Source organism: Canis lupus, chromosome 2 (assembly GCF_003254725.2).
Source record: "Canis lupus dingo isolate Sandy chromosome 2, ASM325472v2, whole genome shotgun sequence".
Taxonomy (NCBI): Eukaryota; Metazoa; Chordata; class Mammalia; order Carnivora; family Canidae; genus Canis; species Canis lupus.
This window is the reverse complement of record NC_064244.1, coordinates 77277085-77299039: the sequence shown is the minus strand read 5'-3', so window position 1 is coordinate 77299039 and position 21955 is coordinate 77277085. Positions and strand designations below refer to the sequence as shown.

General features: G+C 51.9%; 1 protein-coding gene and 2 long non-coding RNA genes across 4 annotated transcripts; 1 reads left to right on the top strand and 2 right to left on the bottom strand.

Annotated features, from left to right (window-relative positions):
• Nucleotides 1-8918: 8918 nt before the first annotated feature.
• Nucleotides 8919-11519, bottom strand: LOC125754459 (uncharacterized). The gene is made up of 2 exons (XR_007408768.1): nucleotides 10729-11519; nucleotides 8919-10465 (listed from the first exon to the last, which is right to left on the bottom strand). It is a non-coding gene; the product is annotated as an uncharacterized LOC125754459 (long non-coding RNA).
• On the top strand, nucleotides 9726-13628 carry LOC112660525 (uncharacterized). Of its 2 annotated transcripts, none has more exons than XR_003137007.3 (3): nucleotides 9726-10383; nucleotides 12130-12167; nucleotides 12597-13628. It is a non-coding gene; the product is annotated as an uncharacterized LOC112660525 (long non-coding RNA). The 2 variants fall into 2 exon arrangements; XR_004813983.2 differs by having other exon boundaries at nucleotides 9726-10984.
• A 415-nt stretch (nucleotides 13629-14043) lies between these two features.
• Nucleotides 14044-21289, bottom strand: LOC112660279 (group IID secretory phospholipase A2). Its single transcript, XM_025447811.3, has 4 exons — nucleotides 21175-21289; nucleotides 18062-18206; nucleotides 17241-17347; nucleotides 14044-15641 (listed from the first exon to the last, which is right to left on the bottom strand). The coding sequence occupies exons 1-4, from the start codon at nucleotides 21266-21268 to the stop codon at nucleotides 15496-15498; spliced, it is 492 nt and encodes a 163-aa protein (XP_025303596.2). The 5' UTR covers nucleotides 21269-21289; the 3' UTR covers nucleotides 14044-15495.
• Nucleotides 21290-21955: the final 666 nt, after the last annotated feature.

Genomic DNA, 21955 nt, shown 5'->3' with positions numbered 1-21955 from the left:
AATTCCATCCCCGCAGAATTCCAGGCTGGTGTGGGTCTCCGGAGACGTTTGCATGAGATGCGGAAGCAGATGTGGAGTAGGAGTGGTGGGATTTTTACAAGCAGGGTTGGAGCGGGGCATGAGAGGCTGTCGCGGGTGATGCGTGTGGGCCCTTATCTGCTGGCTCACCGTGTGGGTGTTGGGGAGCACCCGAGCCACAGCCACTCCAGGTCCTGCCAGGCCACCTGTTTCGGCTCCTTCCGTTGGAGGTGATGAGATGGTTAAGGGCATTCTGGGCTGATCTCGTGGGTTCCACTCATCCCTGCCAGTCCAATTGCCCTGTCGCTTGGGCCACAGGATTTCAGGCAGCAGCACCAGCAGAAAAAGAAACAGCATCTCACAGAATGCTTGCCTTTTTTTTTTTTTTTTTTTTTTTAACTGGCTTCCACAATCATGGAAGCCAAATCCACACAAAAATCCCTTATTTTAGGGCAGCCCGGGTGGCTCAGCAGTTTAGTGCTGCCTTCGGCCCAGGGCGGGATCCTAGAGTCCCAGGATCGAGTCCCACGTCGGGCTCCCTGCATGAGGCCTGCTTCTCCCTCTGCCTGTGTCTCCCTCTCTCTCTCTCTCTCTGTGTCTCTCATGAATAAATAAAATTAAAAAAAAAAGTCCCTTATTTTATATGTTGGGATCTCCTAGCAGTTCCGAGGCTCCGATCAAACCCTGATTGATAGAGCCGGCTTCCTGGTGCCTACCAGTGTGCTTGGCACACAGCAGGTGCTTCACAAGTGTTTGTTGACTGAATGAGTGACCGGATGGGCAGATGAGTGAACCAGACAGTCCCTGCCTCCAGGGTGTTCACGGACCAGAGTGGAAACAGGCCTGAGGAGCTGGGCAGGAGGAAGGGCAGCACAGCGGCTGCTGGTACAGTCTGGACGAGAGCTGGCTTGTCTTTGTCCCTTTGGCCTCCTGGTCCCTGATGCCTCCCTGGCCTGGCCAGCGCTAAGTGAGGGGACAGGCCTCCTCAGGGGCCAGGGGAGACAGCTCGGTGCCCCAGTGTCTAGCAGGGGCATGGTCTACCTGCATGGCTTTCTCGAAATGAGGTTCCAGCCTGCTGTGTGTGTCCAGAACCTGCTCCGACACAAGGCCAACTTCTGGTCACATGTGCACATCTTCTGGCACTTGCTCCCGGGACCAGCTCGGGAAGGAAACCAGAGTGCTCACCTCTGGGGCAGTCAGAGAGACCCAACCTATCCCACTCAGGTGGCAAGAGCCTCCCTTGGGAGCCTCAGAAATCCCACTGCCTGCTGGAGGCCTCTCAGGATGGTGACAACGCCCTTCCCTGCTTAATTCAGAAAGCCCACGACTATGGCATAACTCAAGTCCTGGTGGAGGTTTGCTGGTCCTCGGTCCATCCTTTCTTTCACATACTCCAACTGTACCTCTACAGGCGCTCCCTTCCTCTAAGGCTTCCAGTGGCTCCCCGTTGCCAAGTTCTTTTTTGTTTTTAAGATTTTATTTATTTATTCATGAGAGATGCAGAGAGAGAGGCAGAGACACAGGCAGAGGGAGAAGCAGGCTCCCTGCCAGGAACCCGATGTGGGACTCGATCCCAGGACCCCGGGATCACGCCCTGAGCCAAAAGCAGACGCTCAACCGCTGAGCCACCCGGGTGCCCCTCATTGCCAAGTTCTTCAGCCTGACGTTCTAGCACTTTCTGCTGCCAGCTGCACTGCCCTTGCACTTGGTCTCCCAATTGTTCCCCACTTCCCCAAACCTCTACTCCTCCTGTCTTGCCTGTGTGTTCCGCTCTGCCTCTCTTCTCGCTGTTTCCTCCCTTCTGGGATGTTGCCCCCTCTCCTTTACCTGTGAGTTGCTTTTTTCCTTATCGGTAATGATGACCGTGAAAGCTACCAGTTACCACCTGCCTGCCACGTGCCAGGGACTCCTCCGGCTTATGTCGCTTTGTCCTCCCAACAGCCCGACAGGCAGGTGTAATTATCCAGCTTAATGGGTGAGCAGATGGAGGCCGAGCATGGAACCTCGGCCACACAACCCGAGAAGGGCAGAGTGGGGACTTGAACCCCTGGGACTGTGCAGATCCAGAGCCTGAACTCACCGGGAGCAGGGTCTGTGCCTCGCTGGCACTGCAGTGACACCAGGGCAGAGACACCAGGGAACAAGCAGGGCTCACATCTGCATCTTCTTGGGAACCACAGCCCAGAGTCAGAATCAGGTCAATACAGAAAACCTGGTTTTGGGGAAGGGGGGCGGCTGGCCACGGAGACTCCCACTGGCTCAGTGAGAACCGACGGCCACAGCCGTGACCCAAAGGCACCGCCGTGCTTCAGATGCCTCCCCAGCACTCAGAGAAGTAGGTGGCTGTAGGTACTCTGTACCCCAAACCATCCAAATACCTGGTCTACGCTGAACTGAGTTAACATTCTATAAATTGGGGAAATGAGAAGTATTGGGAACTAGATATGAGGTTCTGGTCCTGACTTTGCACGCATCTTGGATGACCTTGGGCAGCTCCCTTCCCCTTTTACAAGAGCAGGTTTGGTGGATAATTTCCCCTGTAGCCATGGCCCATGAGTGAGTCATGAAATCAGTTTAGAGGGTTGCATATGACGTGCGTGTGTGTCGTGTGTGTGTGCTTATATGTGTTTATGTATCACAAACAGTAAAGTGCTGCTTCAGCAAATTGTGTCTCTGTTGTGAGTGTGTGTGTGTGTGTGTGTGTGTGTGTGTGTTGGGGGGGCTAACTGGGTCAAGGCATAAAATCTATTATATTTTGTGGGTTGCTGTCAAGAGGATTTGAGAAGCCATGGCTCGCATGACCTCTCAGGGCCTGCCTGGCCTGCCTGTGCTTAATTGCACAAACCCCCAAAAGGCGCCCTGGGGCCCAGTTCCCCTGGGCCCCCTCCTTCTCCTCAAGCATTAGATCAGAACAGGGCTTCTGGCTGTGGATCTCCAAGCCTGTGATCGGCATCAGTCCTCGAACGTCCTAGAACCAACCACCCAGCAGAGGAACTGGGACACTGAGAGCCAAGCCACGAGTTTTAATCCTGAGGAGCCAGTGTTGAAGAGCTTTGGACCAGACAGGGGCTCAGGTGGTAGCTCTGTGTATTTTTTCGCCCTGTGATTCCAAATCTCCAAGCCTGTTTCTTGGCTGTCAAACGAGCTAATAACACCTTCCTCACTGGGCTGTTGGGAATGTTTGATGATACGATGCACATAAATTACCTGTTGCAGCACCTGACAACAGTAGGCACTCAATAATGGCACCCATTGTGGGAGAGGACCATCAAACCCAAGCCCAAGACTCTAATGGGTGGCTCTAAACACAAGGCCTAGGGGCCGAGGTTGGTGTCCAGGGTGGAAGGTGGCACCAGGTTGGCCCTTGAAGCACTTACCGTGTTGGATGTGGCTGTGGTGACGCTTTGGTTGTGGTGATCCCATGAGGAGCATTGGCGAGCTCTCAGATGGGAGTAGAAGCACCCATAGGTGAGGTAGCACTGGTGGGGAGCCCCAAGCTGGGCCTGGGGCAGCGGGCCGTGCATCCGGTCAGAGGCTGCACATTTTGGCACCTCCAGCCTTTATTTGTGAGGTACCCTGTGCCACCTGTTGACCCACGCCACCAGCTAAATCCCTCCTATCTGCCCAGGCCAGCTGTGTGCTCCCTCCGAGTGATATCTGTCCCAGCGTCCCCACCAGGGGCCATTGTTCCTCTCCGGGCCTCCCATGGAGTACATGTCATGCGTCCACTCAAGTGCTCCCATCAGGGCCTTCCCTGCCCATCAGGGTGAGGCCTGAGGACACAGAATAGCAGCAACAACACAATACAAATCTTTCCCTCAAGCAGCTCAGAGCAGGGAAGGAGACAGGGGCTCCCCACCATGGTAAGAATGAGATGTCCGAGATGGCCGATGAAGGGGTTTCGAGTTGAATCAAGAGGCTACTGTCTAAGCAGGAAGGTGGTGGGTTAGACCGCAGATCTCTGGGTCTGGCACCGACAGCTGTACTCCGTCTCCACCAAAGCCAGCAAAGAGCACTGTGCGCGAAGGCCCCAGTTCGTGCGTGCTCAGGCCTTGGGCAGGTCACCAGGCCTCACCACTGATACAGGGGGACCTTGTGACTCCACCTCAATCTCCTGGTATCGTGCATGTTCTCTGCTGGAATAGAAAGGGTTAAACATTTAGTCCTGGTGGAGCTGGGAAAGCTCTGCCCCAGGGTGCCAGGTGCATCCCAGGACTGCCCTCTAGCCTGGCAGGTAGAAGGGCTGCTTCAGAACTTCCTGTTGCAAATACACATCTTCAGGCTAGATCACAGCTTCTGGTTGAGGACCAGAAATCTGTATTTGTAAACAAGCTCCCGGGATGAGCAAAGCAGTCAGGTGTGGGGACACTGGGAGGCTGCGTGGGTCACAAAAGATGATCAAAGCTTATTTATATCTTGCCTATGTCCGTGGGGATAGCCCGTTGACATTCACAGAGACTCCGTAGACCCATGGTCCTGGCTCTAATTTTATACATTTCTAAATTCAGGGCGGTGCCCCCAGGGGTAAAGGCGTAGGAGGTGTGCCCTCCTAATAAATATGGAATGAATTATATATTACCATCCTGGTCCACCTAACCCATGTCCATTTTATAACTTTCCCTTGGAATGAAACAATTTATTTGAAACATTTTTCATTTTGGGGGGCACCTGGGTGGCTCACTCAGTCTGTTAAGGATCTGACTTTTGATTTCTGCTTAGATCATGGTCTCAGATTCCTGAGATGGGGGGGGAGGGGGGGCTGTGCTCAGCGGGGAGTCTGCTCCAGATTCTTTCTCCTCTCCCTCTGCTCCTCCCCACGCTCTCTTTCTCTCTCAAATAAATAAATCTTTAGAATAATTTTCATGATAGAATATTTTCTTAAAACGTGTTAATTTTAACACATTTCTGTTGTTTAAGCCAAGAACACCCCGGTAACTTTGTTACTGCAAAGGCTCTGCTTATCCAAACTTTCCCCAGGCTCCTCTACGCCTTTGTTTGACTGAGCCCTGTCCCTGAGTCTCGTCCCCAAGGGCAAGAATCTTGCTAAGTCACTTCAGCGAGGATCATGAGAACATTGCTGGGTCTTTAACGTGGCATTTTCCAGATGTAATGAACTGCTTTTTCCTGTCTTGTAGGTTGTCTGTGCTCATAACAATTTAGTAGGCTCCACTTTTGTAAACAGAAATGAAATATTTATGTGTTCTCCTTACCTGCTCCCTCCAACGTTCAGGAACTCGTGTTGAGTATTCTTATTTCCATGGCAATATAACTATTTGCCCGAGTTCACTAAGAATCGGTTCTCCTTGCAACAGATCATCGGTGGAAACATTGGTTATATAATCAAGGCTCTGATGGGAATATCTGAGAATGATGTGCATAGGATCAGCTAGGACCAGACAGTTTTAGGGACGTGAGGTTGACTTTCTGGAGCCAAAGCTCACAAAGCCCTCTTGATAAAAATGGTTTGGTACCTGGCTTGCAGGTGAGCAAGGAAGGTCACTTCCTGGCAGACCCAGGGAACGTAGGATATCTTGGGGACCTTGAGAGGAGAGGAAGTCCCCCAATCTATAGATGTACCCAGAGGTGTGCCCTCCTAGCAAATACAGAATTATTTAAGTGGCTTCTTAAGTGTCTAATCTGAAATTCCCAGTGAAAAGGTTCTAGGAAAGCAAACTCAAAAAGGCCTATGGGGTCAATCTTCATTTTTGCGGCCCTCATGTAAATAATCGTACCAAATCAAATGAGACTGGAATAATTATTTTGTAAATAAGAACAGCCGTACTTTGATTATCTTTGGTCAGAAAGAGGGGTGACTGTAGAGAGAAATTTTGTGTTTTAATGGAAAACTAGAGCCCACCATTGGGGTTCTCCAGTATCTGACTATAATTCTCCAGATGAAAGTTTCTAATCTCCCACCTCCCTGACTCCACATCACTGAGAACTAATACTACCCTTTTCCCGATGCCCCGTAAACAGAAGCTGGCTGACTTGAAATAAGCTTCAGAGAAGTCACCTTCTGATGGCGTCTGCTGTTGTGTGAGCCGCTCAGAAAGTTTACTGGGACACCGATGCCGTCACCAAGGACGTCGAACTGCAAGCCAGCAAGTTTGTTGGGTCACCACTGCTTTCCTCACTCCATCGTGTAGATGCCTCCAGCTCAACATCTAGAAATTTCCCGACTTCCGCCCTCAGAAACTGGGTTCCCAACAACTAATCATTGCCTTCCTATTATTTTCATAGAAATTCCCCCATTCAGTGCCCCACCGCTCGCATTGGCAGCTAGCAAATAGCCACTATGACCAAGTCCCAAGCGGTGGGTTAGCTGATCCTTCATGAACAAAAGGCGACCAAAGGATAAATGGACAAATGGACTCTTGCTGTTCAGAGGAAAGAATGTCTCTTCTTTCCTTGGACAGGAAGAGGGGCTGATGAAAACTCTCCCCAACCAAAATGAGTGAGGTTCCTCTAAGATCTTTTTTGATGCAGCCTCATCCTTAAGAGCAAGAATCCTGTCAAGTAGGTTTAGCCAAAACCCTCACCCTCCATATCTGATAACCCTGATATCTAATCAAATTCCTCACCCCTTGTCATCCTCCAGGTGGTGTTTGATCACCCAGGCCTGCCTCTGGCAAGAATCCTGTTGGGTTGGCTTAGCCACGATCCCCCTCCCTTACCCCTGATGTATCCTCTTAGTGATTTCCCATCCCCACCTGCTCCGTAGATCTACAGCCGTAGATCTACATGTGTCCACGCTGTATTCTGAACTGAGCTCAGTTGTCTCTTGTCTCTCATTGCAATCATTCCTGGTTGGGATCTGCTTTTAACCCTTTAACTACTGCCCAGATCTGGTTTTCCCTTTGACTTAACCGTTTCCTGGAAGACTCCTGGTCCTTGTGGTCATTCCTCTGCACCCAGCAAGGAGCAGGGGGGAAAAGGGAGATGGGTCTTTTTTTTTTTTAAGATTGTATTTATTTATTCATGAGACACACACACACACACACACACACACACACAGAGGCAGGGACACAGGCAGAGGGAGAAAGCAGGCTCCATACAGGGAGCCCGATGTGGGACTTGATCCTGGGTCCCAGGATAGGCCCTGGGCCGAAGGTGGTGCTAAACCGCTGAGCCACCGGGGCTGCCCGAGATGGGTCTTTTAGACAGAAAAGTCACTCCTCAAACTCATTGATCCATCAAGACCAAAATGATAGATTGTGGGAATTGGTAAACAACTCATTCATCAAGTCTGAGAGCCCCTGAAGCAGAGAATCTGAAAATTGTTTGGTTGCCATGTCTAAAAACTCTTTGAGTCATCAGTTCTAAACAGCTGATTTAATAAATCTGGAATGTTGCACAATTGGTTTCCTATAAATCAAAGTGAGCCAGCTGCCGGGCGCTGAGATTACTCAGGTTTCAAATAAACTTGTTGGTTGTAAACCTTGAACCTCTTATTATCTTCTCTAAGGATCTCTTTATCTTGGGACAGATTTGCTATCACATTGAGCATCCAATCAAAGTTCTAACATGCTTCAGCTTGCAGACTTTCTTTCTATGTAGAATGCTCTGGACCTTTTTAATATTTTATGCTTTTCTGAGTTTCGTCAAATCCATGACCCAATACAGCCTCAAAACATCTCATTTTGCAGAATGGGAAACTGAGAGAGACAGAGAAAAAATGTCCTGCTTGGGGTCCTGCCCACGTTAGTGGTGCCAGGGCTTGAACCGGCCTCTCAGATCCTAAAGTCTGGGGGAATCTCCCCTTCATGGGAATGAGGACCTCTTGGGGGCTGGGACTGGCACTCCTCTATGAGCCCCACTGCCTTGCCTGGTGCCTGACACGATGGAGCAGATCCCAGTGTGGAAAGTATCCTAAGTGTGCTTCCCCACGGTTCCACTGAATCCTCATATTAACCCACGGAAGTATTACGAACACCCTGTCCTGTGTGTGAAGATACCAAGGCACAGAGAGGTCAAGGAGCTTGCCCCAGGAACCACAGCGGTAAGCAGTACAGTTGGGAATGAACCCCGGAGCCCGCCCTCTTCACCCCGGACAGATGTGCTGACTCTATACGGCTGCACCCTCTCAGGATGACGCCCAGACAAGGTTTCAGGGCAGACCTTGGCCAGATGCGTGCTGCCCCAGGAGGGGAGAATTACCAGTGGCTGGCATCCATGGGCTGCCCTGGGCCCCCGAGCCACAGTGACAGGTGGCTAAGGAGGGGTCACCTCTCCATGGCCTGCTTGCTAATGCCATAGAGCTCCGACAAGCAGGCCCGGCTGAGCATGAGCCCTGGGGAGAAGGAAGGAAACATCAATAGAAAAAGATGGAGATGCTGCCACCACGGCCATGACCACAGCTGCTGATGTTCCTTCAACCCTGAGCAGGACGGCAACTGCTGTGTGTTCTGCACGCAGATCTCTACCTGCCGGACGGGGTGCAAGGTGCCTTCCGGGGGTCTGTCATTTACCCCTCACAACACCTTGTGAAGACAGTATGGTAATTCCCATCTTACAGGTAAAGAAACTGAGGCTCAAAGAGGTTCAGTGGCTTATGCCTAAGATCCTACATCCAGGAGTCAGGAGACCCCAACAGCTGGCAGATCCTCTGTGCAGGACCCTGGGCCCAAACCTTTTTTTTTTTTTTTTAAGATTTTATTTATTTATTTATTCATGAGAGACACACAGAGAGAGGCAGAGACACAGGCAGAGGGAGAAGCAGGCTCCCTGCAAGAGCCTGATGCAGGACTCAATCCCTGAACCCGGGGATCATGCTGAGCTGAAGGCAGATGCTCAACTGCTGAGCCACACTCTTGCCCACTATGTTAGACCATTTTTCCAGCCAAGTTTTCGTGTAGTACATTTTCCCCCATAAACTCAATATGGACATAGTGTTGTACATCTTATTTTATTTACTGTTCCATTTAATAGGAACTTTCCACCCTGACCATGTTGGTACCAATGGGAAACTGCAGGTCAGTGTTGGTGAAGAAAACTTTCCTTCTACTCTCTTAGGTGTTTTCCCTTGGGGGCTGCAAATTAAACTAACAAAGGATGGATTAGCAGGAGAAAAGCCATGTGGTATTTATTAATATTGACATGCACAGGAGTTCACCGAAAAGAAGTGAAACTCAAAGAAGTGGTGAGACTCAGGATTCCGTTTTTTTTTTTTTTTTTTTAAGATTTTATTTATTTATTCATGAGAGACACAGAGAGAGAGAGAGGCAGAGACACAGGCAGAGGGAGAAGCAGGCTCCATGCAGGGAGCCTGATGTGGGACCCGATCCCGGGACCCCAGGATCACGCCCTGGGCCGAAGGCAGGCGCTAAACCGCTGAGCCACCCAGGGATCCCCAGAGGATTCCTTTTTAGCAAAGGAGAGGCGGCTTGGACCTCAAGGACTATAACCTGTGGGGAAATGACTAAGAGCTACATGGGGGATCTAATGGAGGACACGCTATTTTAGAAAAGTCTGCTTCTGGAGTGTTGACTCCCTGGCGCTGATGAGAAGAGCTGCTCTTCTCTCCAAGTACAAGGGTTGGGGGCACTTTTCTCAAAGAGAAGTTTGTGTCTTGTTTTTAGGCAGATAAGGGATGGGCAAAGACCTCCTCCCGCATCTGTAGATACTCAATTGCCACCAGCCCCAAATAATTTGTATACAAAGTGGCATATTCGGGGCTGGCAAATTCTGATCCCTTTTGAGGCCTTGGAGCAAGAGAGTAACAGAAGCTGGCTTGGCTGGGGGTCTCCTAGCCCCCAGTCCAGCACTCCGTGACCTTCTTCCCTGCTGTGCTTGTGCTCCCCAAGAGCAGGCCCTGTGCTCCTCCTCCCTCGTCTCCAGAACCTTCCACGGCATCACCCAGCTGGTGCCCCCCACACACCTCCAGCCTGGTTTGGGACTCTCCAGAGAAGACAAACAGTGCTGCTCACAGAGCTCATGACTTGCTCCCTATCTAGTTCCTTCCAGTCCTTCAGAATATATTGAGGCGAAGGCGGTCTCTGCGTGGAGCCTGGGGGTCCTCGGCACCCCTCCCGTGCTTGCTAGCTGACCCAACTACTGATCGTGCACTTCCCTCTCCAATAAGAGTTTTATTTTCATTGCATTTATTTTTATGGTCATTTTCCGTTGATGACAAGTGACACTGGTTTTTCACTCTACCAGAGTGGAATTAATTTCCTGCTTAAAAAAAATATTTATTTAGGTTAAGAAAAGTGAAGAAGAAGAAGAAAATTGAAATCTTAAACCAAACATCTGGAAGGTGATGTGCGAAAGGCTGGGGTTTGGGAAGCCTAATCCTCTCCCCTCCTACCTGGAAGATGAAGCAGTGGGCCTGATAGAACGGGGCTCGCATGGAGTCTGATCTAGAAGGTGGGTCTCCAATCTTTCAGCTCTATGAGCTGTGCTGGCACAAGAGGAACAAATCTTGGTATTTTCTTGCTGAGTGAGTTACCTGGGGCAAAATATTTTACTTATCAGAGCCTGGATCCTCCCCCAGAAAAGAAGGGTAAAGTGCCCAGCCGGTGGGGGCCCGTGTAATGAGGTGGAAATGAGATCAGGTGTTTAAGGTTCCTAGCACAGGGAAACCCTGAAAAATAGTATCTTTTCCCATCTCCCTCTTAAGAAACCAGAGGCCACCTGGCTGAATTATTTCCTCTTCCTTCTGCTCTGTGGTTCCCGGACTTGGGGTTTGGGGGACGGAGGAGGGGCACTTACCTGCAGGCATCAACAGAGCCGGGCCCTGTGGCAGCCTCATCTTGGGGCTGGATCCTTCCAGAAGAGGCAGCCCACCGTGAGAATGACCTTTGCCTGCAGGGTCTCCTGCCAGTAGGGGAGTGGTCTTGGCAGAGGGAGGCGGTGGTTTCTGATAGTTCGGAGGGAGGGGCTGGGAGGTGATAAAGCAGGTGCGCTTCCCAATCTAAGATATACAAACGGCTGAATGAGTCAGTGATTAAGAAAACCCACAGAAAAGGTAAGCAGAGAATTGAAATAAGGCAGGGAGACAGGGTGAGAGGTGGTTGCTTTCTGCTGGGAGGCAGGGACCTTCTCTCAGGGGGTGACTGTCTCCTGAGCCCTGGATGACCCAAGGGGCCAGTCTGGCAAGGAGCCCAGGGCAGTCCATCCAGGAGAGGCCCCAAAGCCAGCGAGGCTTGGCCAGGAACCTAAAGCAGAGACAGAAAGGAAGGAAACTCCGCCGCCTTGCCTTTTGTGACTTGCTTTGAGTTTTCACCAGCTACTCTAAAATCTCTTCTTTAAGTGAAAAAAAGATAAAGAGGATCCCCCCCACTCTAGAGCCAGCCAGGCCCTCACATCCAGGCTGTTCCAGTGAGGTCGGCTCCGGGCTGACCTCGGGAAGAGCAGGGGCGTTGTGCACCCCAAATGAATACCCCCAGTGGGCACTGACACGGACGGGGGCGGGGTGCAGAGGGGAGGACAGGACCCACCGCCCCACCGCACAGCGCAGCGATGGGGAGAAGCGTGAAAGGAGCATGGACATTTGGGAGAGGCTCTGCTGGAAAAGCAGGCAGAGTCATGGAGAAGGCAGCTACCCATCGTGCCCCCCCCCCCAGGTTGGCCCCTCCCCGCCCCCTGGAGGTGGCCCATGGGGTCCAGGTGGCCTAGGGACTGGATTCAGCCAGCTGTGGGATGAAGGGCTCCCAATGTGAGGACGCTACTGTTAACGGTGGGTGCAATTATTACCCACCACCCTTCTGTCCGAGCTGCTTCCTGCCTGGCCACCTGCCCCTGCCTCACCTCCTCATCCCTGGGGGAGGATCTCACCCACTAGAGGGGCACCCAGGGCTGACTCACCAGCTGTCCCAGGAAAGAGTGTGGGAGGTAGGGTGAGACACGGCCCTGGAGCAGAGAGAACTGGGTTCGATTCCCAGCCCTGCCACTTAGCAAGTGACTCACCCCGAGTTTCAGTTTCTGCAGCTGGAAGAGGCAGGTGACAATACCAAGCCCCAGAGAGGTGAGGGGAGTGGGCGAGGGGGCACCACAGGTGCTCAGTGTTGGCTCCACCCGCCCCCCCCCGTGGTTGTCCCTTTGTGAGTCTGACCCCTGGAGGAATGGGAAGCACGGTGACTGTGTCCTCTGTCTGCCTCCTACATCCTCCAGGCTACTTGAGAGATGGGCGTGGAGAACAGAAGCTGCCGGTGAGTCTCTCCCTCCTTGGTGCCTCTTACCCAATCCCAGGAATTGGAAAAAGGCCCAGAATGAGCACTCACAGGATGGTGGGGAGGGGGAGAGGGTCTTGCCTCACTCTGGGGACTCAGTCCTGGCTGCCCTGAGATCCCATCTGCCAATCCCACCTCTTGGTCCTCTTGGTCCAGAGTCCCATGACTTGACCAACCTGGGATTCATTCATTCATCATTCATTCATTCATAACAAATAACTATTGATCACCTACTCTATGACCAGCAGGCCCTGCTCTAGGTGCTTAGCTCAGAGAGAGGAGTGCTTTAGGCACTGTCCTCCTCCTGATCCAGCCTTGGACTTGCTCACCCAAGGCCATCAACAACCCCCACAGCTCTGGTTGCAGCCACTACCCACCACTCAGGGACATTAACTCTCTCCTCTCCAGGGTAAGGAAAACCTGAGGAATTGAAACCAACCAGAGTGATCCCGTCACCTTGAAGCACTACGGTTGAGGATGGCCCGTCCTTGGGGGAGATGTGCTAGGTGGTGGCAGTAGGGCTCATTGAAAACAGACATGAAAGGAATGGTATGTTTTCTGGTGGATGTAGTCACGTCCAGGTTTGAAGTCTGGCCCACAGCTGCAATCGGGAAGCTGGGAGGAGCCACCCAGGGGGCAGAGCAGCACAGCAAGGGTGGCCAAGAGCAGGAGAGAACACCTGGTGCTGAGGACATCTCCAGGCCACTGGAGAGCCACCTTTCCCCTGGATTTCTCGTCATGTGAGGTCATAAATGCCCTCATTGTTGGAGTCCATCAAGTCATAGGAAGTGTCCTGATCGATACAAATGGGACGGGGTGCCAGGGAGCAGAGTGAGGAAAGTCAGGGTGGGATCCTGGTTCTCCCTTTTGCTGGTTGTGGGACCTTGGACATTGAAGTCCCCAATCTGAGCCTGAGGTTGTAAAATCGGGATAATAATGCTCATATCTGTCAACAGATGATGATGTTGTCACCATCACAGAGCCTGGCCACAGAAGCTCCAACGGAGGAGTAGGGGTGGTCAGCTCTTGAGTCAATGATCACCGTGCCTCAGGATCTAACTGACCCAGCTTGCACGGTCCTGTGGAAAGGACAGAGGAATTGGGTGGAAAGGAGGGGGACACTGATTAACTATTTTCCCTTGATTTATCTTGATTTCAAATGCGGTCATGATATAACAACAAGAACAAAAATGCTATAGGTAACATGTAAAGAGGCATTACCAGGTGCCTGGGGGGTGCAGTCAGCTATGTGATTGACTCTTGGTTTCAGCCCAGGTCATGATCTCAGGGTCATGAGGTCGAGTCCTGCATCGGGCTCTGTGCACCGTATGGAGTCTACTCCAGACTCTCTCTCCCTCTCCTGTTGCCCCTCTCCCCTGCTCTCTCTCTAAAGCAAATAAATAAATCTTTAAAAAAAATAAATAAAGAGGCATTATCACGTGTCAGGCACTGCACTGACCTCCTCTTATTTTCTTCTAACTTTCATCTATACACTGGAGGAAACCCAAGATTCCTGAGGTGAGGTTACATGGCTAGTCCGTGGTATGGCTGGAATTTGAACCCAGTGCCCATGGTTCTTAATTCTTCTACCCTGCCTCACATGAGCCACTGAGCTTTATGTAGAAGTAGGATAAGCGCTTGGTCAACTGTTTCACTTACACATGTCACAGGCTGGAGGGTGTGAGTGGCTCTAGGTCCTCCAGCCCTGTTGCTGGAGACACAGCTAATCACATACAAATGATAGATCATGGATCCTTGTGTGAAGAAGCCACCCATCCGTCCACCTATCCATCTATCCATCCAACCACCCATCCATCCCAAGTCAGTTTTTCCAGAAGCTGAGCCTGAGACAGGATTCTTGTGCAAATGGGTAATTTACTGAGGGCGTGCTCACAGGAGAAACCTGTAAGGCAACAAGTGAAACAGGCCAGACTAGGGTATGAAGCTAAGCAAAGAGGTGTTCCAGACATCTGGCCTCAGCCTGGTCCCAGGAGGAGCTCTGGGACATGCAATGTGCTGTCCAGGGGGTCCTGCATGGAGGCAGGGGCTGGGCAATTACTCCCTTCTGGTATTGCACTCCCTAGATACGGGTTAGAGGTGGACAGGGTGGGAGGCGTGGTAGCTCCCAGCAGACAAGGAGAAGGAGATAGATGTGGGCACACAGCAGCCAAACATCTGGCTTAGCTGGAGATTGGGGGACTGGGCCGGGAGGGGATCTGGGTAGGGACCCAGCAACATCTCCCACAACCTCCATCCATCCATCCATTATGGGCTCATTGGTCCATAAATATTAATTGAGCACCTATTATTTCCGGGAGCAGAGGAAACAAAGATGAGAGACGTAGCCTCCGTCCTCCAGCAGCTCCAGTCTAGTTGGAGGACACTGGGAAAGTTCAGATACTATATACCACTCAAGATAAAACCTGGTACATTCCAGACTCATAAACTGCTCTGCAGGTTTGGAGGAGGGAGCAAGAGCCAGGAGGAATCAGCCAGAGGAGACCTCTGTTCCAAGTAGCCCTTGGGCCCTTGGTGGGGCTCAGCCACCTGGGGACAGTAAGCGGAGCACTCTGCAGAGGTCCCAGCCTGAGAAAACTCCTGGAAGCAGGAAAGGACACACCGCATGTGCGTGAGGACCTGGGCCTAGAGCAAGAGGACGAGGCAGCTTCATCTGGCCCTTAGCCTGAGAGGGATTTGTAGAGTCCCTCTTGGTCCCAGATACTGCTTCGGGTGCAAGGATGCACCTGATTCCACGGTGGTCATGGGCCCTGCCTGCAAGGACCTGCCAGTCTAGTTTGGGAGAGTGACATAGTGCAGGACACTGTGGGTCCCAAACACCGTGAGAGGTCCTACCCTGGGGCGGCGGAGGGCTTACGGGGTCTTAAGAAGTAGCCACGTGGTCCTTCAGAAAGGCCACCCCTGCTGCAGCTTGGACAGCGTGATCGGAGGGGGCGAGACTCAGCAGGTGGCCTGGCAGGTGGCAGCGGCAGGGAGGACCTGCCACACCACGGCCCCCCCAATCCCCACCCCTGACCCCTGCTGCTTCGGCCCAAATACTGTCCCCACGGGGCTTCCTGGCCTTGGCTTTTCCTCAGATCTTGATGCATCCTCGGAAGAGATAGCTGCTGCCTCGGGGCGGAGAGATTTAGAAGGTCCAAGAGCAAGAAGGCGGGTGGGGTTAGGTGGAGACACCCCCAGCTGGTTCCGGGGGTCGGACCCTGGGTAGGGGTGTCGGCAGTCCCACAGGACCCTCAGCTGGAGATGCTGAGGAACAGGGCAGGGAGCTGGGACCGCCGGGGGGCTCCTCCTAGCACATCGGGGTCTGGCCGCGGCAGTGGGGCCGCCAGTAGTATCGCAGGTGCCTCTGGTAGGAGTCCAGGTTCCGCTGCAGGCAGAGGACCATCTCCTTGTCACAGGCGCACAGCTGCTGCTCACACCAGGTCCCCTTGTCAGCTGCGGGGTGGAGGAGAAGGGAGCTCACCGTCTGTCCCTTCCTGGGGCAGAGCCCGGGTGGCTCTGGGGTCCCCGGAGGGAGTTCCTGAAGGCAGCACAGTCCTTGCCGAACTTTCGAGTGCCCTTCTCAGCTGCTTCCACCTGAGCTGCAGGACCTCGGGCCGGACCTCGACCTCCCCCATGTGCCATGGCTCCTTTCTTTATTCATCCACTTAATAAACAATTGAGCCCCTGCCCTGCAGCAAGCCCTGGAGGGACAGGGCGGGCTCGAGGGGACATGGGAGGTTTGCACCCCGTGGGGGCGGCAGATGTTCGAGAGCCACAGAAGTGAAGATCGCGGCCTGCTCCCCACGGAAGTAAGGGATGATACAGGGGCTGCAAGACGATGAAAGAGGGGGACTGGACTTGGCATCGAGAGCCATCTGAGCTGAGGTGGGAGGGGTCTGCTCCCCCTGTGGAAAGCCGCGGTGGGTGGTGTTCCAGGCAGATGGAACAGCATGTGCGGAGACTGAGGCCGAAGGGACCTCGGTGCGTGGGTTTTGTGATCTGTACTTGGGGTGAGGGTGAGTGCTGCCTTGGGGTTGTTGAGGGTACTGAAGAAGCAAAGCACTCAGCCTACAGTAGGTGCTCAACAAATGCTGGCTATTATTGTCACCATTATTATTTTTTAAGATTTTATTTATTTATTTATTTGGGAGAGACAGAGAGTGCGTGAATGGGGGTAAGGGGCAGAGGCAGCGGGAGAGCAGGGGAAGCAGACTCCCCACTGAGCAGGGAGCCCGATGCGGGGCTCGATCCCAGGACCTCAAGATCATGACCTGAGCTGAAGGCAGATGCTTCACCGGCTGAGCCCCCAGGTGCACCTGTTGCTATTACTATTAAGCCTTCGATGAACAGGGACTGATGGGATGAGCCCTTCATTCCCAGCCCTGGGAGCTGCCTCCTGTCTCCAGGCAGGGGTGGACGGAGGGCAGGGGTGGGAGGGGGCTGGGGACCTGAGCTCTGACCCAGGTTCTTGTCACTTGCAGCTGGCTGACCCTGGGCAAGCACCTCTTCACTCTGGCCTTGCTGTCCTTGTCTATACCATGGAGGTCATAGAGATGGTGCCGCTCCTGGCTGGGCTGTTCTGAGGCCCAGGAACGCTTAAGACATTGTGACGGGGAAGTCGTGCCCCAGGTGGTTCATCGAGCATGCGCCTGGCGGCGGGCATGTGCGAGGATCATTCTAACTGCTCTCATTTTAGTTCTGGAATTAATGTTAGGGAGTAGAATAACTGTGATCATCCTGAGTTTCCGGATGAGACCGCCGATGTTCAGAGGGGCTAAGCACTGTGTTCAAGGTCACCAAGCTGGTTGATGGTGGCTCTGGGATCCAAGCTGAGGCCTGCCTGCCTTCTAAATCCTAAAGGGCTCAACACCCCTGTTGGACCTCTCTGTACTCCCAGCTCCATTCCTCTATATCCCAGCTACAGTCACTGGACACATGGGAAAGACAGAGGGGTTGGGCGGCTCGTGCACTGTCACACAGCCCACAAAGGCAGTGAGTGCCAGAGCTCCCTTCCTCAGCCTCTAACTCCAACCCCGAGGCCCGGGCACTCACAGCACTGGATGTCCCCGTGTGAAAAGGTGTAGTCATAATGGTTTGTGTGGATACGGCATCGGTGCAGTTTCAGGTGCTCATAGCAGCAGTCATGGGTTTGGCAGCACCTGGAGGGACAGGACAGGCGGTGGGACAGGCAGGGAGCACAGCTGCCCAAGGTAGAGATGGAGTGCCCACCTTGGAAGTCAAGGCCGGCAGGGTTGTAGCCTTCTTTGCGGTCACACCAGCTGACACCTACTGAGGGTGGAAGCCCTGTGAACCAGGCATGTGTTTTGTCTGTGAATATTCCCTTGATCTTCACTACGACCCTGTGACGGAGGCACTGGTGTATCCCCCATTTCACCGATGAAGAAACAGACTCAAGGAGGTCAGGCCACACGCCCAAGAGCACACAGGCTATAAGTGGCGGATGAGGGAAGTGACCCTGGGTCTGGATGGCTCTCATCAGCCCCCCTGGCTGATTCCCTGGGGTACGGGGTTGGGGGGGGGCTGCTGCGAAGATTGAATGAGCCAGTGGCAAAAAGAGGTAGGAATTTGAAAAAAACAGCGTGCAGTGGGAGCAGGGAGTGTGTGTGTGTGGGGTACTCTAACTAAATCAGGGGTTGGAAGTGCAAAGGGGCCTTCAGAGACTCTGCAGAACCAGCCAGAAGGCAAGGGCGAGGAGACCTGGAATGGGACTGGGCCTCAGCAGAGTTCCTAGCACATGGGACAAAACGAATTCGTGGAACAAATACATGGGGGAGCAGGAAAGGGAAGAGTCCTGGGGCAGGGGGCGGGCAGGGCAGGACTGGCACCCGTGGCCCTGCCAGGGAAGGCCTTACCAGTCCGTGGCATCTTTGGGTTGGCCTCTGCCTCCAGGTCCACAGTGGCAGCCGTAGAACCAGTAGGAGAAGATGGGTGTCTTCCTGGTCACTTGTTTGATCATCTTGTTCAGGTTCATGATCCCACCCTGGGTTGGAATCACACCTGCCAAGGAGTCCAACAACAAGGAGAGGACATGAGCTGAACATCAGTGGTGGCCAGTGGCCCACAGGCCTGGCACTTGTGCCCTGGTGGACCACATCAGAATGACCTTGGGAAATAAAGTGACAACAACCATCATGGCTAATAAAAATATATGATGGGGCACCTGGGTGGCTCAGTGGGTTAAGTGTCTGCCTTCAGCTCAGGTCATGATCCCAGAGTCCTGGGATCGAGTCCTACATCAGGAGAGTCTGCTTCTCCTTCTCTCTCTCCTTCTGCCCTTCCCCCTGCTTGTGCCCTCGCTCGCTTGCTCTCTTTCTCTCTCAAATAAATTAATTAAATCTTTAAAAAATATATAGTGATAGTGAATGCTTATCATGGGTCTTTCCAGTGTAGTAATTCATTGACTCCATTCAACCCATGAGATACTCTTTCCCCCCCCACAATAACTACTCTTCAATTCAACTACTCTTCAATTCTTCAATTCAACTACACTTCCATTCAACCCATGAGATACTCTTTTCCCCCCAATAACTACTCTTTTTGTTTTGGTACATTCTATATATACAGAAAAGCTGCAAGGAGTTACGGAGAGTTCTTGTACACCGCTCACCTACTTTCCTCTGATGTTATGATCAGCTTCAATAATTACGGGACACTTATGAGAACTAAGAAACTCACATTGATACAACAAGAACTACATTTAATGCCCATTTTATAGATGAGCAGATTGAGCCCTAGGACCTTGCTCCGGGTCACAGTGGCCGGTACATGGAGGAGCCACGATTGAAGCCCAAGGCAGTTGGGTGCCATTCCCTGCCTCTGCACCAAGTTCCCGTTCTGTAACAGGGAGACTTTCCCCTGGACCCCACCTGCCCCTCGCCTCCCTTAGAGAAAGCTGCAGATTAAAGCACTCACGTGGCTCACCTGGGAGGCCGTGTGATTTAGAAATCAATGATTTTCGTGGATATTTTTCATTCTAGCATAATTGCTACTGGTTAGAATGGATCATAAGGGGCTATTATTTTATTGGGGGAGAAGAATACTTAATGCTGAGATAGGAGAAATAAAATGTATGAAGTCAATGAATTCAGGGGAGGGCCTGGGAGGACCAGACAAGATAAGGGGACCCAAGTATACATGTGTGCAACCTCGAGAGACGATTCGAGAATGTAGATGGACCTGAATTTCAGGGAGACGTGACCAGGTGGGCCCCTTTGAGTGACCTCGTTATACACCTCCCCTCCCCGCCCCTCCCCAGGTAAATGGTGTTATAATGAAAGTTCTTCGTGCCATTGAAGTGAATAGAAAAATGAGAGTGAGCCCCAAATTGGGGGAGGTGGAGGTGGGAGGAGGGGATTTGGAAGGGGCTTGTGCAATGGGCCACAGGTGAGATCCTGAGCATGTTGCCTTGGGCTGCAGCTAAAAGGGACCGGTGGTGTCTCGTACTTGGAGGCCTGCTATTGTCCCCACCCGGTGTGTCCCCTCAATGGGCCAGAATCCATGTTGCCACTCCTGTTTGCCAGGGGTGTTTAAGAGAATCCTTGCTAAGCCTTGAGGGTACTAATGACTGATCCCAGGACCCCCGGAATCCCACATTCCGTGATAAGGAACCCGGAGGCAACCCACGGCAGGGAGGGATCATACCCACCTTGTGTGCCAACCAGGGACCTGAATTCAGACTCTTGCTTTTCTGTGTACCTCGTCCCTCTTGCTGCCCCAAGTCTGGCCCTTTCCACGTCAGCTTAGCATTATACAAATAAGCTCATATCTGAACGATGCAGCTCGCCCTTGCCAGGCAAACAATATATTTAACTTGGGTTCAGAAAGCTTTTGGATGGTTGCCTCCTAATAATTTTCTAGTTGAGGCGAAATGAACCCTGAAACACCGCAGAGCTTGGCCTGTGGTTATGTGACCTTTGGTGAACTGGCTTAGCTTGTCAGTAATTCCTGGTAGCTCTATCATCCTTCGTTGCCACCGAGGGGGATGGACTCCCTCACCCCGAGAATTAGCACACCTACTGCCTCATCACGCCTGTGCTGGGTGTTAGGCTGTTGTTTCCTCGCTATTACTTACACTTGCTAAACATTATGGATACATTTTCTCATTAAAGTCCTAACAACCCTACGAAGAGGGTGCTATTGTGTCCATTTTACGGATGAGGACACAGAGAAGTAGGGTGACTTGGCCAAGGTCATCCTGCCAGGAGACAGGGGACCAGCGTTTGAATGCAGGTTTATCTGCGTATTTTATGTCTACAGTGTCTTGCTTCTTTGTGTCTGGGAGAGGAGTTGACTGCAATTTTCCCAATGGTTGCCACAGTAGCCCAGGAGATGTGTTCCTCTAAAAAATTTGGTAGTCCCAGGACAACATAAAACCACATTCGAAAGTACAAATCCTTTCTAACACTACATACTTTGAGACAGATCGAGAAACAAAACCACTGATTTGCTAACAAGCACTTTTTTATATTTGGCCTGCTGAAGATTGAATGGAAACCGCCCCATCTCCCACCACAGTCAACAGGACCCTCCTCCCAGGTTCAAGGGAGACAACGAACATGAAAGGAAGTGTTTTAAATGTACAGAGTGCTGTGCGTAAACGAAAGATTGTTATTATCTGGTCAAAGTGACAGAGGGGAGCAGAAGGAGGTGGGGAGATCCCTTTCTGTAATTTGTGTCCAAAATACCGTAGGCATCTGCTCAGCCAACCGCAGTGTCTGAGCCCCTCCATGCTCAGCCTCACAGCAGAGGCATGTGGCACCGCGTGCAGAGCCAGAGCTCCCCGGCCGAAGCCAGCATGTTGGGGACCGGCCGCTGCTGCTGGCTCCTTGCAGGGACAGAAGGGTTGAGGACTGGGGGACCAGGGCAGTGGGGATCAGAGCAGAGGCTCAGTCTAGGAAAGAGCTATAGCGCCTACTTACATCCCATCCCGCCTCCCCTTCCCCACTGTGGGTCCTGCCTCACTCACCAGCAAACACCAGCAGGGTGCACAGCAGGGGAAGTTCCATGGTCCCAGCTGGGGGGCAGGACGGTTGAAGCAGCTGCTGGAAGTCCCCCTCCATTGAGGCAGCCTCTTATATCAGGGTACCCCCCACTCAACCCAGCCCACCCCTGTCCTTCCCAGTTCTGGCTCGGGTGTCTGCTCTATTTCCTGTTTCTGGCATTGGGGGAATTTTATTGTTTTTATTTTTAACTTTTGGATTGCAAAAGGAACACATTCAGTGTAGGAGATTTGAACATCGTAGACAATAAAATAACTTAAAATCGCTTGTGAATTCAGTAAACACTATTCACTTCTTTTGATTTTAAATAGATTTGACATGTAACATTGTGTGAGTTTGAGGAGGTGTACAACCTGTTGAGTGGATACATCTATGTATTACACTGTGACTGCCAGTATGGCAATAATTAGTACCTCTATCACGTCGCATAATTATAATTTCTTTTTAGTGGTTAGAATAAAGATCTAATCTCTTAGCAAGCTGGATGATTATAATGCAATATTGTTGTCTATATTCACTAGACTGTGCATTAGATCCTTGGGATTTATTTTCTACTATTTGCAAGTTTGTACCTATAAACATCTCTCCTATTTCTGCTCCTTCCTGTCCCCTGGTGACTATCATTTTACTGTCCATTTTTATGAGTTTGTCATTTTTTTTTTTAAGTGGGCTCCATGCCTAAGGTGGGCTTGAACTCACAACCCTAAAATTGAGAGTGCATGTTTTACTGACTAAGCTAGCCATGCA

Coding starts and splice junctions, on each gene's coding strand:
- LOC112660279 (XM_025447811.3), bottom strand. CDS start 21,268: ATGGAGGGGGACTTCCAGCAGCTGCTTCAACCGTCCTGCCCCCCAGCT. Junction 17,348..18,061: donor CCCAAAGATGCCACGGACTG/GTAAGGCCTTCC, acceptor CTGTCCCTCCAG/GTGCTGCCAAACCCATGACT. Junction 15,642..17,240: donor ACACGGGGACATCCAGTGCT/GTGAGTGCCCGG, acceptor TCCACCCCGCAG/CTGACAAGGGGACCTGGTGT.